Below are 19,367 nucleotides of genomic sequence, written 5' to 3' on the forward strand. Positions count from 1 at the left end.
ATGGACTTTAGGTGCCTTAGTCTTCCTGGACTATTATTTCTGTCTCCTCAACTCAGGATGTCTTCTAGCCTCTGCCTCCATTTCATTCTCCTGCTCCACAACGTGGAATATTCTTTGAAGGTAGTAAGATAAGGCAGTCGTGGGGCTCACTGGTTTTAATCATTGTCCTTTATTGCCTGATGTCTGGTGTTTAGAAAACCATTGTTTCAACTCTTTTGCCAGATTTCTGTTGTTGTTGCTTCAGGTATAAGGGTAAATTCATTCCCTCTCCCCCCCCCTTTTTTTTGCAATTTTTTATTGTGATAAAAATTCACATAATATTTAATTCACCATATTAAAGTGTATAGTTCAGTGGTTTTTAGTACATTCACAATGTTGTGCAGTGTCACAGCTATCTTATTCCAGAACACTTCCATCACCCTAAAAAGAAGCCCCATACCCATTAATCACTCTCCATCCTACTTGTTCACCAGCCCCCTCCTTAATAACTGCTAATATAGTTTCTTTATGCATTTGCCTATTTCTGAACACTTGCTATAAATGGAATCATACAATATGTGGCCTTTTGTATCTTACTTCTTTCACATAGTATAATGTTTTAAAGGTTCATCCATGTTGTGGCATACATCAGTATTTCGCTCATTCTTATAGCTGAATAATATCCACTGTATGTATTTCATCTTTGTTAGAGTGGAAGTTAGCTGCTGAAGCCTTTTAACTGGTTTCTGCTGCTGCTTTTATCTCGCAGAGTCCATATTTGACCTCGGCAGGTGATTTTAATATGCTGTCAGGACTGAGAATCAGATTTAGAAAGTTAGTTCTGGAAGAGAAGCAGGTTTAGTTAGAATAGGATAAGGACTTATCTAGAGTCCTTTTTTCTTTGTCTTCCTCCATCTTTTTTTTTTTCTTTTATCATGAAAGGGATCAGTTTAAGTGGTTTTAAAGATTAGCACTGGTTGCTTTCTTGTAGTACGTATTCTTTGAGAAAAATTGTAGAAAATGTAGAGAAGAAAATAGAGACCAACTGCAGTTTCACTCCCTAATACTTTGACACATTTCTTTCCAGCTTTGTTTTTTTACTTTTTAATTCTGCATTTATGCATGCTATCACCTGTTATTTTATTTACTTCACTATAATTGAAATTATCTTCAATATGTGATTTTGTTGCATGCTTTGTCTACTTAATGTGTAAGCATTTTCATGTCATTTAACTGTTTTGCAAAAAGTTTTAAATGGCAGTGTGTAAGTTTATCATGGATGTACTAAACTATAATTATGCCAGTATTGGAGATAATAAGGTTTTTTCCAGTTTTACTTATTATAATTATTGTGTAAATAATAGATTAACTGTTAGAAAGTTTTTGAAGGCTTAGAAACATATTACCAAACTGTTCTCCAGAACATACCAACTTACACTTTAACACATTCACTAGCACTCATTCTTGAAAGTGTCTGTTTTACTCACCACAATTTCACCAGCGTTGTGAATAATGATTGCCTTACCAGCATGTTTTGTTTACATTAAATTTTTGTTTACATCAAAGGTTATTTTTTCTAGATTTTAAAAATCAAGTTTATTGAAGTATAATTTACATACAGTGTAAAGTTTTTTTTTTATAATTTATGTTATTTTTTTGGCTGCGTTGGGCTTCCGTTGCTGCGCACAGGCTTTCTCTAGTTGCGGCGGGTGGGGGCTACTCTTCCTTGTGGTGTGCGTGCTCCTCATTGCAGTGGCTTCTCTTGTTGTGGAGCACGGGCTCTAGGCATGAGGGCTTCAGTAGTTGTGGCACGTGGGCTCAGTAGTTGTGACCCGTGGGCTCTAGAGCTCAGGCTCAGTAGTTGTGGCACTTGGGCTTAGTTGCTCCGCGTCGTGTGGAATCTTCCCAGACCAGGGCTTGAACCCGTGTCCCCTGCATTGGCAGGCTGATTCTTAACCACTGCGCCACCAGGGAAGCCCAAGCATTTATTTATTTTTTAATTTTATTTTACTTAACCGTGCCATGTGGCATGCAGGATCTTCGTTCTCCAACCAGGGATCAAACCTGTGTCCCCCACCGTGGAAGTGCAGAATCCTAACCACTGGACCGCCAGGGAATTACCGTAAAGAATTTATTTTGTTTATGGTTTTGTGTTTTAATAAACAAATAGGGCTTCCCTGGTGGCGCAGTGATTGACAGTCTGCCTGCCGATGCAGGGGACACGGGTTCGTGCCCTGGTCCAGGAGGATCCCTCATGTGCGGAGCGGCTGGGCCCGTGAGCCATGGCCTCTGGGCCTGCGCGTCCGGAGCCTGTGCTCCGCAGCAGGAGAGGCCACAACAGTGAGAGGCCCGTGTACCACAAAAACAAAAACAAATATACCTGTGTAACCACCATCCCAAACAAGGAATAGAACGTTTTCATTCCCCACAGAAGTTCCATTTAGCCTATTTGCAGTCATATCTTCCACCCCCTTTTCAGACAGCTACTGATCTGATTTCAGTCACTATAGATCAGTTTTGCCTGTTCTCAAACTTCATATAAAGGGAACCATACAGAATGTAGCTGCTTGTATCTTCTTGTTGCTTATTGTACTTTTGAGATTCATCTATGTAGTATATGATTAGTTTCCCCCACCTCCCTCCTCTTTTTTTCTTTTAACTGAGCAGCATTCCTTTGAATGAATGTATTTACTTTACTCACCTGTTAATGTGTGTTTTGTGGTACACGGGCCACTCACTGTTGTGGCCTCTTCCGCTGTGGAGCACAGGCTCCGGACGCGCAGGCTCAGCGGCCATGGCTCACGGGCCTAGCCGCTCTGCGGCACGTGGGATCTTCCTGGACCGGGGCACGAACCCGTACCCCCTGCATCGGCAGGCGGACTCCCAACCACTGGGCCACCAGGGAAGCCCATATGTGTGTTTTGATTGTTTCCAATTTTTGGCTATTTTGAGTAAAATTGCAGTTAACGTTCATGTGCAGGTTGTTTGTGGACATGCATTTCACTTCTCAGGTACACACTTAGCAGAAGGATTGCTGGGTCATGTGATAAGTATATATTTATAAGAACCTGCCCAACAGTTTACAACGTGGTGATACCTTTTGACCCTTCCACCAGCAGTTGATGTTGACAGTTTCTTAATTTTAGTCATTTAGTGGGTGTGTAGTCAAACCTGTCTGTGATTTTATTTTGCATTTCCCTGGTACAAAGATGTTGAACATTTTTTCAAGTGTTTATTGGTCATTCCTGCATCTTCTTTTGTGAAATATCTGTTTAAATCATTGGCTCATTTTCTTTTAAAATTGGGTTGTTTAGGGGAATTCTGGCAGTCCAGTGGTTTAGACTCTGTGCTCCCAGTGCAGGGGGCACAGATTCGATCCCTGGCCAGAAAACTAGGATCCCGCATGCTGCAATCTGCAGCCAAAAAAAAAAAAAAAAAAAAAAAAGGATTGTTTTGTTATTTTTGAGTTATAAGAGTTATTTATATATTCTGCATACAAGGCCTCTCACACACTTATTGTGAATATTTTTTCTCCCAGTCTGGCTTGTCTTTTTATTTCCTTAAGAATATATTTTGGTGCTTCCCTGGTGGCGCAGTGGTTGAGAATCCACCTGCTGATGCAGGGGACATGGGTTCATGCCCCGGTCCGGGAAGATCTCACCTGCTGTGGAGCGGCTGGGCCCATGAGCCGTGGCCGCTGAGCCTGCGCGTCTGGAGCCTGTGCTCCTCAACGGGAGAGGCCACAACAGTGAGAGGCCTGTGTACCGCCAAAAAAAAAAAAAAAAAAAATTTGAATAGCACAATATTTGAATCTTGAGAAAGTCCAGCTTATCAGTTCTTTCATTTATAATGTGTTATGTTTTATGTTCTAAGAAATCTTACCCAAACCCAGCCAGGGTCACTAAGATTTTTCTTCTATGTTTTCTTGTAGATGTTTTACAAGTTTAGGCTTTGTGTTTAGGTCTGTGACCTTTTTTTTTTTTTTTTTAAACACAGATTCCTAGAATCTTCTCCCAGAGATCCCGGTTTAATAGGTCTGGGGTGGAGTCAAAGAATCTAGTTATTTGTTTTGTTTTTTTAAATTTATTTATTTGGTTTTGGCAGGTGAGTTCCTTAGTTGTGGCTTGCAGGCTCCTTAGTTGCAGCACGTGTGCTCCTTAGTTGCAGCCGGCAGGCTCCTTAGTTGTGGCATGCGAACTCTTAGTTACAGCATGCATGTGGGATCTAGTTCCCTGACCAGGGATTGAACCCGGGCCCCCTGCATTGGGAGCTCAGAGTCTTAACCACTGCACCACCAGAGAAGTCTCTGTGACCTATTTTTGAGTAAATTTTTGTGTATAGTTTGAGTTAGGAGTATGGGCTTATTTTTTTCCAAACTGATGTCCAGACAATTTGTTGACAAGACTATCCTTACCCCCATTCAGTTCCCCCATTAATTGGCACCTTTGTCTAAAATTCATTATGTGTATGTATGTATGTGGGTCTATGTTTAGACTTCTTTTCCTTTGCTTTATATGTACATTCTTATGCTGGTAACACACTGTTTTGAATAATTTAGCTTTATATTTTGTAATGTAGCTTGTAATCAGATTTTGTATGTTCTTCAAATTTCTTTTCTTTCAAGATTATTTTAGAATCAGCTTGTCCATTTCTGTTAATAAAAAAAAAAAGCCTGTTGGGGTTTTGATTGGGATTGTGTTGAGTCTCTAGAAGAATTTTGGGGGAAATTTTACACAAGTAAATTTTTTGAACAGTATTGAACCTTCCAATTCATGAGCATACTACACGTCTCCATTTATGTTGATGTGCAAGTTTTACACATATTTTGTTAAACCTGTCTGTAAATATTTAGTGGTTTAACACTGTTGTAAATGGTAATTGCTTTTTATTTTTTAGTTGGTAGTATACAGAGATACAATTGAGTTATTAATACTGACTTGCAGTCTTGTTAAGTTCACTTTTTAGTTCTAATAGCTCTGTTGAGATTCCCTAGGATTTTCTCCCTACATGATCATATTATGTGCAGTTTTACTTCTTTTTTTCCAATCTGCCTGCCCTTATTTTATTTTCTTTCCTCACTGCAGTGGCTAGAAACTCAGGGAAAATGTGGCCTAGAAGTGGTGAGAATAGACCTTTTAGGCTTGTTTTTGCTCTTAGGGGGAAAGAATTCAGTCTTTGACCATTAAATATGACTGTCTGTAGGTTTTCCTTTGTGCTGCCTGCCCTTTATCAGATTGAGGACATCTTTTTCTTGCTTTCAGTGAATTTTTTCTTATGAATGGGTGTTGAAAAAGATTTTGAATTGTCAAATTTTCTAATTTGTTTTTTGTTTTTGTTCTCAAAAATTTCGCTACTGTTAATATTGCACTTTATTGATATGTTTTAAGAAAAATGAGAAACCTTTATCCTTGACAGTGTGCCGTGGACTATTCTGAACACCTTATTAACATATAATCATCACAACAATCCTTTGAAGTGTATATGGTCTAAATTTTACAGATAAGCTTCAAATCATTATTTTCAAAAGGAATGTAAATTTCTTTCCCAATCCCCTTCATTGTAGACATATGAATATTCATTTCTAATAAATGAGGTTTGTTTTTTTCTCTTTGTGTTATAATTTGGGTTCTCTTCACACCGTCATTAATTTTGATTATTTTTAGAGCATGTGAAACATAAACAGGATTCTAAAATTCAGAACTGTTAAAGGGTATATGGTCAGAGAATTATCACTCCCTCCTTATCCTTTCTACTCCATTCGTAATACCCTATTCTCTGTGATTCTTAGCCAATTTATGATCAATTTTGTGAAAGTTCCATGAGTACTTGAGAAGAAGGGGGATTGTGTGTGAAGTTTGATTAATAACTATAAGATCTACCTTATTAAGTTGCTTATTAGGTCCTTGCTTGTTATTTGTCCACTTGATTTGTCTTGTGCTGAGAGTGCTCTTTTTTTATATATAGATAGATTTATTTTATTTATTTATTTATTTATTTAGTTAGTTAGTTTTCATCTGCGTTGGGTCTTCCATGGCTGTGTGCGGGCTTTCTCTAGCTGCCGAGGGCTTCTCATTGCGGTGGCTTCTCTTGTTGCAGAGCACAGGCTCCAGGCGCACAAGCTTCAGTAGTTGTGGCACATGAGCTTTGGTAGTTGTGGCTTGTGGGCTGTAGAGTGCAGGCTCAGTAGTTGTGGCACACGGGCTTAGTTGCTGCGTGGCATGTGGGATCTTCCCGGACCAGGGCTCAAACCTGTGTCCCCTGCATTGGCAGGTGGATTCTTAACCACTGCGCCACCAGGGAAGCCCCCTGAGAATGGTATTTTAAAATTATTTTTAGTGTGTCTTTGTCTTTGCATATCTGTAGCTTTTTCTTCATGAAATGATTATTTGATCATAAATTATTGTTGATATATAGATATTCATAAATGTGTATAGAAATTCAAAATCTTTGTAATGAATTGTGGGTGTTGGGTCATGCTTAATGCTCTTTGGCTTGAATTCTACTTGTCTGATATTAGGATCTGCTTGTCTTTCTTACTGTATTCCATTACCTGATAAACTTTTCTGTTCCTTTTACTCTTTTTCACTCATCTTTGTGGTGATGGTGGTGGTGTGGGGAGGGTATTTCTTGCATAAAGCATATAGTTGAGTCTTTGGTTATGAGAAAAGTTGAAAATCTTTTTGTTTTCATAGGTGAGATAAGTCGACTCACATTTATTGATATGACTGAATATGTTTGATATCAACTCTTTCATATTTAATTTTTTTGTATTGTGTTATATTGGCTAGTTTCTTTTTTTATTTTGCTCTCATCTTGTTTTCCTTCTCCCATTTTTAGTTGCATTATTTCTACTTTACTGTGCAGATGTTTGTACATTAGTGCTCCAGCTTTTTCCCCATCTTTAACGTATATGTATATATGTATGTATGTGTGTGTATATAGTTTTGTTGAAGTTTTCCATTCATATCATGGTTGGATGAATCCAAATGAAGATGGGCTACACTAGTCATTTGTGGCTGTTGAGCATTTGAAATATGGCTAGTCTGAATTGAGATGTTCTATACATGTAAAGCACATGTGTTACATACAGGTTTTATAAACTTGGTGTGGAAGAAAAAAGTGTAAAATATCTCCATACCTTTTTATATTGATTACATGTTGAAATGATAATGTTTGGATATTTATATTGGCTTAAATAAGATATATTATTAAAATTAATTTCATCCTTTTTCTTTTTACTTTTTTTGGTGTGGCTACTAGAAAATTTAAGTGTGTGAGTCACATTTGTGGCTTCCATTACATTTCTTCTGAACAATACTATTCTAGTAGAGTCCTCAAAAGTCCCCTACAGAATTCCCTGAGTACTTTGTGTAGCCTTGATACTTAAAGGATAACTTAGATGGATGTAAAATCCTTGATTCATACTTTATGTTCATTGAGGTTTCTGAAAATGCTGCTCATTGATGCTTTGCTTTATGTTATTTTTGAAGTCTGATGTTCATCTGATTCTTTTGGCCTTTTAAGTTATTATTATATGTTATTGTTACTATTATTGTTTGCTTGGAGGCTTTGAGGATTTTTTCATTATTTTTGAAATAAGTTTTATTCAAATATATGTCACAGTCTGTTGTTCTGGGTTACTTTTGCCAGGTACTTGATGAGCTTTTTTTATTGTGGTAAAAAATGCAGAGCCTAAAATTTAGTATCTTAATCATATTTAGGTGTACACTAGTATTAACTGTATGCACAGTGTTATACAACAGATATTTAGCACTTTTCCCATCTTAGAAAACTGAAGCTATATACCCATTGAACAACAACTTCCCTTCTTCTCCTCCCCCAGCCCCTGGCAACCACCACTCTTTCTAAGAATTTTACTACTTTCGACCTCATAAACAATGCAGTATTTGTCCTTTTGTGACTAGCTTATTTCACTTAGCATAATATTCTCAAGGTTTATGCATGTCGTAGCATGTGTCAGAATGTTCTTCCTTTTTAAGGCTGACTAATATTCCATCATATATACATACCACATTTTGTTTATCCATCGATCTGTCAATAAACACTTGGGTTTCTTCTACCACTTGGCTGTTGTATTATAAATAACACTGCAATAAACATGGATGTGCAAATATCTCTACAAGATCCTATTTTCAGTTCTTTTGGGTATGTTCCCAGAAATGTGATTACTGGATAATACCGTAGTTCTGTTTTCTAATATTAAGCCTTCTAGTCCATGAACACAGGACATCATTCATTTACTTATGTCTTTCTTAATTTCTTTCGGCAGTGTTTTGTGTTTTTCAGTGTACAAGCCTTTCACCTCTTTGGTTACGTTTATTCCTAAGTATTTTGTTCTTTTTGATGCTATTAAGATGGGATTGTTTTCTTAATTTCCATTACAGATTATTCACTGTATAGAAATGCAACTTATTTTTGTGTGTTGATCTTCTGTCTTATAACTTTGTTGGATGCGTTTACTAGGTCTAACTTTTTTTTTTTTTTTTTTTGTGATACGCGGGCCTCTCCCGCTGCGGAGCACAGGCTCCGGACGCGCAGGCCCAGCGGCCATGGCTCACGGGCCCAGCCACTCCGCAGCACACGGGACCCTCCCGGACCGGGGCACGAACCCGTGTCTCCTGCATCGGCAGGCAGACTCTCAACCACTGCACCACCAGGGAAGCCCCCTAACTTTTTTTTTTTAATGTGTGAAATCTTTAGGGTTTTCTACATAAAAGATGATGTCATTTGTGGGCAGAGTTTACTTCTTCCTTTCCAATTTGGTGTTTCTTTTTCTTGATAATTGCTCTCCCTAGGAGTTCCAGTATTATGTCAAATAGAAGTGGCAAAAGCAGGCATTCTTGCTTTGTTCCTGATCTTAAAGGAACAGCTTTCAATTTTCCACCATTGAGTATATTGTTAGCTGTGGGCATTTCATATATGGCCTTTATTGTATTGAGATGATTTTGTTCTGTTCCTAGTTTGTTGAGTGTTTTTATCATGAAAGAGTGTTGAATTGTTTTCAGCATGTCAATTGAAATAATCATGTGGGTTTTGTCCTTCATTCTCTTATTATGGTGTATTACATTAACCAATTTTCATATGTTGAGCATTCTTGCATTGCAGAAATAAATCCCACTTGGTCATGATGTGTAATCATCTTCATGTGTTCAATTTGGTTTGCTAGTATTTTGTTGAGGACTTTTGCATTGATATTTATCAGCAATATTGGTCTGTAGTTTGTTTTTTTTTGTATTTTATTTTTACTTGTAGTATCCTTCTGCCTCCCCCCTTCCAGTTTTATTGAGATATAATTGATACATAGCATTGTATTAAAGTGTACAACATAATGATTGATATATCTATATGTTGTGAAATGATTACCACAATAAGTTTAGTTAACATCTATCACTTCATGTAGTTACTTTTCTTTTTTTCTTGTGAGGAGGACTTTTAAGGTGTACTGTCCTAGCAACTTTCAGATATACAATACTGTATTAACTGTAGTCACTGTGCTGTACATTAAACCCCCAGGACTTATTAATCTTATAACTGGAATTTTGTACCTTTTGACCACCTTTACCCATTTCCCTATTCCCCACCCTCCTTGTAGTATCTTTCTCTGGTTTTGGTATCAAGTTAATACTGGCCTCATAAAATGAGTTTGGAAGTTTTCCCTTCTCTTCAGTTTTTTGTTTTTTTTTTTTAAGATTTTGAGAAGGATTGTAGATGAGTCTTTAAATGTTGGTGGAATTCTCTAGTGAAGCCATCTGTTGATGAGCTTTTCTTTGTTGAGAGGTGTTTGATTACTGATTGAATAGATTCAGTATCCTTACTGTAGTTCACAGTTTTAATTTGTTCATGATTTAGTCTTGGTAAGCTGTATATTTCTAGAAATTTATGTTTCTTCTGAATTATCCAATTTGTTGTTTTATAATTGTAGTAATCTTTTATGATTCCCACTGCACCACCTCCCCCCAGCCACCCTCGTGGCATCAGTTTTAATGTCTCTCCTTCAGTTCTGATTTTTGGTATTTGAGTGTTTCTTAGTTCGTGTAGGTAAGGGTTTGTCAATTTTGTCGATCTTTTCAAAACAACTTTTAGTTTTGTTGGTGTTTTTTAAATTTCTCTATTCTTAATTTCATTTATTTCTGGTCTAATCTTTATTATTTCCTTTCTTGTACTAACTTTGGGTTTTGTTTGTTCTATTTATAGTTCCTTGAGGTGGAAAGTTGGGTTGTTGATTTGAATTCTCTTTTAATGTAGGTAGAAATTTATTGCTATAAACTTCCCTCTTAGTATTGCTTTTGTTGTATCCCTTAAGTTTTGTTATGTTGTGTTTTCATCTTCATTTGTCTGTTTTCTAAATTCCTTTGTAATTTCTTTCTTGACCTGTTGATCGTTCAAAAGTATGTTGTTCAGTTTCTACATATTTGTGAATTTTCCAGTTTTCCCTTTGTTCTTGATTTCTACTTTAATTCCATTGTGGTTGGAAAAGATACTTCATGTAATTTCAGCCTTCTTAAATTTGATAAAACTTGTTTTGTGGCCTAACATTTGATCTGTCCTGGAGAATGTTCTTTGTGAGCTTGAGAAGACTGTGTACTCTGCTGCTGTATGAAGTGTTCTGTTTATGTCTGTTAGGTTCAGCTGGTCTTTGTGTTGTTCATGCCCTCTGTTTCCTTATTGATATTCTTTCTGGTTGATGTATTCGTTATTGAAAGTGGAGTATTGAAATTCCCCTGACTCAGTAATTTCAAAGGACCTCTCCTTGAGTTCACTAATTCTTTCTTCTGCTTGATCGATTCTGCTGTTGAACCCCTCTGGGTAGATTTTTTTTTTCCCCCCAGTTCAGTTACTGTAATTTTCAGGTCCAGATTTTCCATTTGGTCTTTTTTATGTTTTCTATGTCTTCTTGATATTTGCATTTTGTTCATGAATCATTTTCCTTGATTTTGTTTAGTTATCTATTTGTGTTCTCTTTTAGTGTATTGAACTTTATTAAGATGATAATTTTAAACTCTTATTATCAGAAAATTCACAGATCTCCCATTTCTTTAGGGTCAGTTTCTGGAGATTTATTTTGTTCTTTTGGTTGACCCATTTTTTATTCCTGTTTTTTTCAGGTGCCTTTAATTTTTGTTGTAATTTGTGCATTTGAAAAAGTAACCACCACTCCTGATCTTTATGAATTGGCTTTGTACAGGGTAAGGCCCTTACCAATCAACTCAGGTAGGGAGTCTGGAAGCCCCTCAAACCTTTTCTGGAGATACATCTTCTCTGGGCATCTGCACATAGTTTCCCAGTTAGAGAGGTTTACTGGTTTCTTTATCAGGATCTTGTTGTAATCTTTTGCTCCTTCTTGTGTTTGTCAGTGGTACTGCAAGTTTTCTGGTGTTGCAACAAGACTCTTAAGTTCTTTTTTGTTCTCCACAGCCCCCAGGCATCCAAAGAATGCTGGTTCAGTCAGCCTTCTGAGTTAAGTGAGACAGAAGATAGTCCCTTGGGCAACTCCCCAAAAAGCTGGAATGTTAGACATACATTCCACTCTTCTCTTTCCCTCCCAAGGGAGAAGCTGTGAGCAGAATGTTTTCTCCTGATTGCTCCAAGCAGTATCGGATCTTGTCTGGTTATGCAAGTTCTCATGTGCCATTTTGCTCCCTGTTGGGCTTTTTTTGGATAAGTAGATTCATATCTTTTATCTTAAGTAGTAGTTCTGTTGCATTTTTTGTTCTTTCTTCAAGGACTCCAATTATATGAATATCATTTGTTCTTTGCCTGTTTTTATATACTATCATTTTTCTTACTCATTTTAGTTCTTTTTTCACCTTATTTTTATTCTCGATTATTTGACAGCCTTTATACAACACACGTCTTTGTTTGAGTACATTTTGCATTGGGCTTCTAGTAATTTTAGTTTCCATCTCTGAGGTAATTGTCTTTTTCTTTATTTCCTGAGTTCAGTCAACTCTTGCCATTTTTTTTCCCTGAGTTTTTTGCCCCCTTATCTGATTTTAGTTTTTAAGTTTCTTATTCAGGTGATTTTTTTTTTTTTTTCATATCCCTAAGTGTTTCTTTTGGGGATATTTAAGTTTGGGACATTCTTAAAGTTTTCTTCTCCACCTCCACTTTGGAGTAAAGAGAGTTCATTATTACATAATAATTGAATCTTGGTTTGGGGGTTTTAATAATAGTAATAGACTTACTAGGTTTTCTTCTGTTTGTTTTTTGTAGATTTGGGGTGGTTCACAACATTCCTAGTTCAATGGTGCCCTCTTCTGTCTGTGTAGACTGTGTAGCATGATTTGCTCTTGAGGAGTAGGCAGAGAATAGCTTGTCTTGTTATGGCTCTTTCTAGCTAGTGTTTCAAAATCCCCATCATTTGGTTTTCTGCAGGATCGGTGAGGTGGTCTCAGTTTTTATCTTTTTCTTCTCTGCAAGGATTTGAAACTTTCTCTTTTGATTTTGATCTCCCAGAATTTTGTGGTATTCTGTTTTGTGCTGACGGCTCATTTCTAATTCAATTTGTTATAGTGGCTTTTTAAGTTTCTTAGTCGTTTACTATTAAGTTTACTATTATAATGAGGTAGAGTAGGTAAATGTAGTTATTCAGTCAGGTATCTTTAATTTGGAATTTTGGATGTAAATTTTTTAAACATCAACGAATAATGTTTGACTTTGTATGCAGCCTAACCCAATAGATTCTGAAACCCTACAAGTTGGGGCATGAACTTGGCAAGATGGAAAAGAGACATACAAATAATGATTCAAATTTCAGTCCTGCTGATTTCCGTCATAGAAATCATAGAGTCTTAGTTTACTCATCTCCAAAAGAAAAAATATTTCTACTCTGTCCCTGTAGGATTGTGCCTGATACTTATTATTCATGACTAGAAGTCATTAATTATTTAGCGTCTTTTAGTTTGCGTTTAATGGCTTTTCATGTAATTTCTTGTGTTACTAAGAAAAGTATAAAGTACAGAGAAAGTATAATATTTATAGGGAAACACAAAGAGTGTTTAGGTACAATATGGTAGGTTTCAAAAGTATATTTCAGAATGTCAAAATAACCATGAGAAGTGATTTTTGTGTATTTTGGTGGAGAGTCCTTTCATTTAGGATGTTAAACTTTTATAGCATTTTTCTTTTTTTTTCTTTTTTTTTTAGTTTATGGAAGAAATGTAGATTTACTATTTACTATAGAAAATTTTTGAAACTGCTAAAGGGGACACAGAAGAAATATTTATAGCATTTTGTGGAATGTCTTATTCTGTATTCTTCCAGGCTTTTTGAGACCTTGATAGAGGTCTAAATTATGTTGTTTTTTACTACTACCTAAGAGTTCCATTTTATGGATATGGCATAATGGATATACTAAGTCTGTATTTATTGCTACTTAGACTTTTTTTTTGGTGCTATAAACAGTGCCATGATGAGCATTTTCATTTAGTCAGTGTTGCCCATTTGTTTTGTTGCCTTTTGATGAATTCCATTAGTGGAGTTAGTGGGTCAAAGGCATGCTTTTTTTTTTTTCTTGTTTGTGTTTTTTACGTTTTTTTTCTGTGTAATTCATTTCTAATCTCATAGCATTGTGGTCAGAAAGGATGCTTGATATGATTTCAATTTTCTTAAATTTACTGAGGCCTGATTTGTGACCCAAGATGTGATCTATCCTGGAGAATGTTCCATGTGCACTTGAGAAGAAAGTATAATCTGCTGTTTTTGGATGGAATGTGCTATAAATATCAATTAAGTCTATCTGGTGTATTGTGTCATTTAAAGCTTCTGTTTCCTAATCAATTTTCTGTTTGGATAATCTATCGATTGATGTGAGGGTTAAAGTCCCACAGTGTAGGGGCTTCCCGGGTGGCACACTGGTTGAGGATCCGCCTGCCAATGCAGGGGATGCGGGTTCGTGCCCCGTTCTGGGAAGATCCCACATGCCGCGGAGCAGCTGGGTCCGTGAGCCGTGGCCACTGAGCCTGCGCGTCCGGAGCCTGTGCTCCGCAACAGGAGAGGCCACAACAGTGAGAGGCCTGCGTACCACAATAAATAAATAAATAAATAAATAAATAAGTCCCCCAGTATTGTGTTACTGTCAATTTCTTCTTTTATAGTTGTTAGCAGTTGCCTTATCTATTGAGTTTTCCTATGTTAGATGCATATATATTTATAATTTTTATATCTTCTTCATGGATTGATCCCTTAACCATTATGTAGTGTCCTTCCTTGTCTCTTGTAACATTCTTTATTTTAAAGTCTATTTTATCTGATATGAGTATTGCTTCTCCAGCTTTCCTTTGATTTCCATTTGCATGGAATAAGTTTTTCATCCCCTCACTTTCAGTCTCTATGTGTCCCTAGGTCTGAAGTGGGTCTCTTGTAGACATCATATATATGGGTCTTGTTTTTGTATCCATTCTGCAAGCCTGTGTCTTTTGGTTGGAGCATTTAATCCATTCACGTTTAAGGTAGTTATTGATATGTGTGTTCCTATGACCATTTTCTCAATTTTGGGGGGTTTGTTTTTGTAGGTCCTTTTCTTCTCTTGTGTTTCCCACTTAGAGAATTTCCTTTAGCATTTGTTGTAGAGCTGGTTTGGTGGTGCTGAATTCGCTTAGCTTTTGTTTGTCTGTAAAGCTTTTGATTTCTCCATCGAATCTGAATGAGATCCTTGCCAGGTAGAGTAATCTTGGTTGTAGTTTCTTCCTTTTCATTACTTTAAGTATATCATGCCACTCCCTTCTGGCTTGTAGAGTTTCTGCTGAGAAATCAGCTGTTAACGTTATGGGAGTTAGTTCCCTCGTATGTTATTTGTCGTTTTTCCCTTGCTGCTTTCAATAATTTTTCTTTGTCTTTAATTTTTGCCAATTTGACTACTATGTGTCTTGGCGTGTTTCTCCTTGGGTTTATCCTGTATGGGACTCTCTACGCTTCCTGGACTTTGGTGGCTATTTCCTTTCCCATGTTAGGGAAATTTTCAGTTATAATCACTTGAAATATTTTCTCTGGTCCTTTCTCTCTTCTCCTTCTGGGACCCCTATAATGCGAATGTTGTTGTGTTTAATGGTGTCCCAGAGGTCTCTTAGGATGTCTTCATTTTGTTTCATTCTTTTCTCTTTATTCTGTTCCTCAGCAGTGAATTCCACCATTCTGTCTTCCAGGTCACTTATCCATTCTTCTACCTCAGTTCTTCTGCTATTGATTCCTTCTAGTGTAGTTTTCATTTCAGTTATTGTATTGTTCATCTCTGTTTGTTTGTTCTTTAATTCTTCTAAGTCTTTGATAAACATTTCTTCTATCTTCTCAATCTTTGCCTCCATTCTTTTTCCAAGGTCCTGGATCATCTTCACTATCATTATTCTGAATTCTTTTTCTGGAAGGTTGCCCATCTCCACTTCATTTAGTTGGTTTTCTGGGGTTTTATCTTGTTCCTTCATCTGGTACATAGCCCTCTGCCTTTTCATCTTTTCTATCTTTCTATGAATGTGGTTTTTGTTCCACAGGGTGCAGGACTGTAGTTCTTCTTGCTTCTGCTGTCTGCCCTCTGAGGCATGCTTTTTTAAAGGAAAGGAAATTAGGTAGTGCTTGGTTTTTAATTATTTTTTAAAATTAGGTAACCTCACCAGTGTATGATGCAGCATGTAACAAGGAATGAGCATTACTCCTGTCAACATCTTCCCCCAATAAAGTGACAAATCAAAACTGTGGTACCTACTTTGAACCTTTTGTATGTTTGCCACTGATTATTGCTATTATATGAAACACGGTCCTCAAGAAGCCATATCGTTGGTTTTTTTCTGATTTTTTTGGATTGAGAGACTGATAATCTGGGGAAAGTAATGATAGCTGAGAATTTATTCTTAGAGCTATATTTGGTCTGTAGATTAAAATAGGGGAGGTGTCATGATCTGGCCTCTTAATTTCTGGCTGCATCTGTCATCTGTAGGCCACATTAAGAAGGGAGTCATCCATGATGCTTTTAAGTTTTTTCATTTGTAAAATTAATGTTAAATCTTAATCTATTAAAGATGTATTTCAAAAATTGGATAATACCTAAAAATGTTTTGTATTTAGGGCAAAGTCAAATATGTATCAAAAGAATCTCTTCAAATAAAAAATGTGCTCAGTTTACTTTTTTTTACCTGTGTCTGTAGATTATTAGCATTACAAGAACATGGTTTTTTATCTGTCAGACTTTTCTAATAAGGATGGAATAGTCAAGGAACACTGGAATCAGAGTCCTGAAATTTGGCTGTATTATATATCATTCCTATTTGCTAAGAGCAAGTCACTTGTTTCTTGAGTCTCATTTACAAAATGGGATAATATCTACTCCTGTGTCCCAAGATTGTAAGGAGCTAATAGACGTGATTGTGGGTGTACTTCGAGAGCTGTAAATCATTATATAAATGCAGGGTGGCATTGCATCACTTTCTTTTTTTTTTTTTTTGCGGTACGTGGGCCTCTCACTGCTGTGGCGTCTTCCGTTGCGGAGCACAGGCTCCAGATGTGCAGGCTCAGCTGCCATGGCTCATGGCCCTAGCCGCTCCGCGGCATGTGGGATCTTCCCAGACCAGGGCACGAACCCGTGTGCCCTGCATTGGCAGGCGGACTCTCAACCACTGCGCCACCAGGGAAGCCCGCATCACTTTCTTTAACTAGGAGAGGTGAAATATCATGAAGGTAATAGGAATGTATAGGCTTAAAATGTTAGAAATTGCCAACCTCAGTCAAGACCTGGCTTCCTGGTTTCTTGATGCTGTTTGTGTCTTTGATCCCATCACAACTTCTTAGACGACTCAAAAATTTTAGTACTAATAGATTTTAACTTAATCAATAGTAGTTTTTATATGGGGAAATGTACTTAGTGCTCCAACTTGGGATTCTGCCCTATGAAGAAAAACATATTTCTTCCTTGCACTGAAGGTGAAGAAACTCTCAGATCTAAACCAGCACCCACCCTCATGTCCCTTTGTTCAATATTTGTCTCTTTTTTTTTTGTGGTACGTGGGCCTCTCACTGTTGTGGCCCCTCCCTTTGCGGAGCACAGGCTCCGGACGCGCAGACTCAGCGGCCATGGCTCACGGGCCCAGCCGCTCCGCAGCATGTGGGATCTTCCTAGACCGGGGCACGAACCTGTGTCCCCTGCATCGGCAGGTGGACTCTCAACCACTGCGCCACCAGGGAAGCCCTCAATATTTGTCTTTTATTGAATGTCTCTGGGCTTTTGTCCATTTTGGATATTCTGTTTTCTCTGCTTGAGTTGTTTTCTTCTTTTCCTCTTTTGCCTTGCTAAAAATCCCTGTTGATCCTAAAACTCTTAGTTTACATTTTACTTTCTTTGGACATCTTTATCTATCCTCCCAAAAGGAGTGGTTTGACTAATTGAAAAGAGATATGCTTGTCAAGCTCAGATCGCTTACTCAGGTATCTCTCTTCCACTACCTAAGTTTCTTAATGGCAAAGTCTGTCTCTCATTCACTCATAATTCTCAGGGACAAGAGTAGTATCTGGTGTCTGCCAGGTACTCTGAAATGTGTTGAAAGGGTGGCTGCTGATAAATAAGTCTTAATTTATGCTTTGCAGCATAGCCAGTACTCTCTCTCTCTTTTTTTAAATTGGGGTATAGTTGTTTTACAATGTTGTGTTCGTTTCTACTGCACAACGAAGTGAAGTAGCGTTCCCTGTGCCTATATAGCAGGTTCTCATTAGTTATCTATTTTATACATATTAATTAGTGTATATATCAGTTGCAATCTCCCGATTCATCCCACTCCCCCTTTCCCCCCTTGGTGTCCATACATTTGTTCTCTGCACCTGTGCCTCTATTTCTGCCTTGCAGACAGGTTCATCTATACCATTTTTCTAGATTCCACATATATGCATTAATATATAATATTTGTTTTTCTCTTTCTGACTAACTTCACTGTGTTTGACAGTCCCTAGGTCCATCCACGTGTCTACAAATGACCCAATATTGTCCCTTTTAATGGCTGAGTAATATTCCGTTGTATATATGTACCACATCTTCTTTATCCATTTGTCTGTCAATGGGCATTTAGTTTCCTTCCATGACCTGGCTATTGTAAATAGTGCTGCAGTGAACATTGGGTGCATGTGTTTTTTTGAGTTATGGTTTTCTCTGGGTATGTGCCAGTACTTTCTTACGTAAGGAAATAACAGAATGGCCTCTCTGATGAGATGAGACTTGAAGGAATTTCAGAAGCAATCCATTTGGATATTTAGGAACCTTAAAGGAGAGGAGAAGTGTGGCTAGAATAAAATTTGGGAGGAGAAAAGTAGGAAATAAGGTCAGAGGGGTATAAAGCCTTGTAAGTCGTTGAGTGATTTTAACCTTTAAATATGAAGGGGATCCTTTGGGGAATGACATGACCTAATTTACTACCTTCCACAAGGTAAAGGTGCTTTGTTGGGAATGGTCCATAGTGGGTCAAAGGAGAAAGTGTCCATTAAGTGATGGAGGTAATGAAAAGTTACTAGAATCTGGGTGTATTTTATAAGAACTTTTTGTTTCACCTTTGTTAAAAAATATTTCCTACCGTGATAGTAATATAGTCTGTTGAATATAATTTTATCTTTTCTTTGAGTTATTCAGAATTTTGTACTGTTGAAGTTTGAGGTATATAAATGCAGAAGATACTTAAAATCTGTGATACAAATTCTTTTCCTGTTATTTGCATGTTTTTCTGTAATCTTGTTATTGGTGATAAACACCTTAATTAATTTAGCAAACAGGATCAATTTTCTTATAATGTTAAATTCTTGAGATGTTAAATTCTAGTTTATGAATGTTTAATCTTTTTTAAAAAAAATCCTCTTATTAAAATTGTAATCATCTAACGTGGTATCAGTATGAGTACAAGTATTAAGGGAGAATGATAGCAATGTTTTCTGAAGGTCTGTGGCAAAGGAACTGTTTAGAATTGATTCTTAAAGCACTGTGCAATTATTAAACAAAGTAAATTGTAAATAGAATTTTGCATTGAATTGACATTATTAAAACAACTCATGTTGCCTACTTTACATTTTCCAGGAACATCATTTACAGCGAGCTATTTCAGCACAGCAAGTGTTCAGAGAAAAAAAAGAGAGCATGGTCATTCCAGTTCCTGAGGCAGAGAGCAATGTCAACTATTACAATCGCTTGTACAAAGGAGAGTTTAAACAGCCAAAGCAGTTCATTCATATTCAGCGTAAGTTTGTTAATTCATTGTTTTCTGTTTGTAATTTAAATTTATCAACCAGTGAAAAATCTTTTCTTTTTGCCCAAAGAGATTTTAATTTTTCAGTTCATACGCACTGATTTATAGAAATGTTAAACATGAAAGAATAAAATCCCTCTATGCTTACATCTCAACTTCAAG

The 19,367-nt window shown here is 37.0% G+C and overlaps 1 protein-coding gene across 1 annotated transcript in view; it reads left to right on the plus strand.

Annotated features, from left to right (window-relative positions):
* EPC2 (enhancer of polycomb homolog 2) overlaps positions 1–19,367 on the plus strand; it is a 111,270-nt gene that overhangs the window by 26,185 nt on the left and 65,718 nt on the right. Inside the window, exon 2 of the mRNA XM_059054323.2 lies at positions 19,037–19,196. Within this exon, the coding sequence (XP_058910306.1) occupies positions 19,037–19,196 (160 nt within the window). The remainder of the gene's footprint in view (positions 1–19,036; positions 19,197–19,367) is intronic.

The sequence above is a fragment of the Kogia breviceps genome, chromosome 2 (assembly GCF_026419965.1).
Source record: "Kogia breviceps isolate mKogBre1 chromosome 2, mKogBre1 haplotype 1, whole genome shotgun sequence".
Taxonomy (NCBI): domain Eukaryota; kingdom Metazoa; phylum Chordata; class Mammalia; order Artiodactyla; family Physeteridae; genus Kogia; species Kogia breviceps.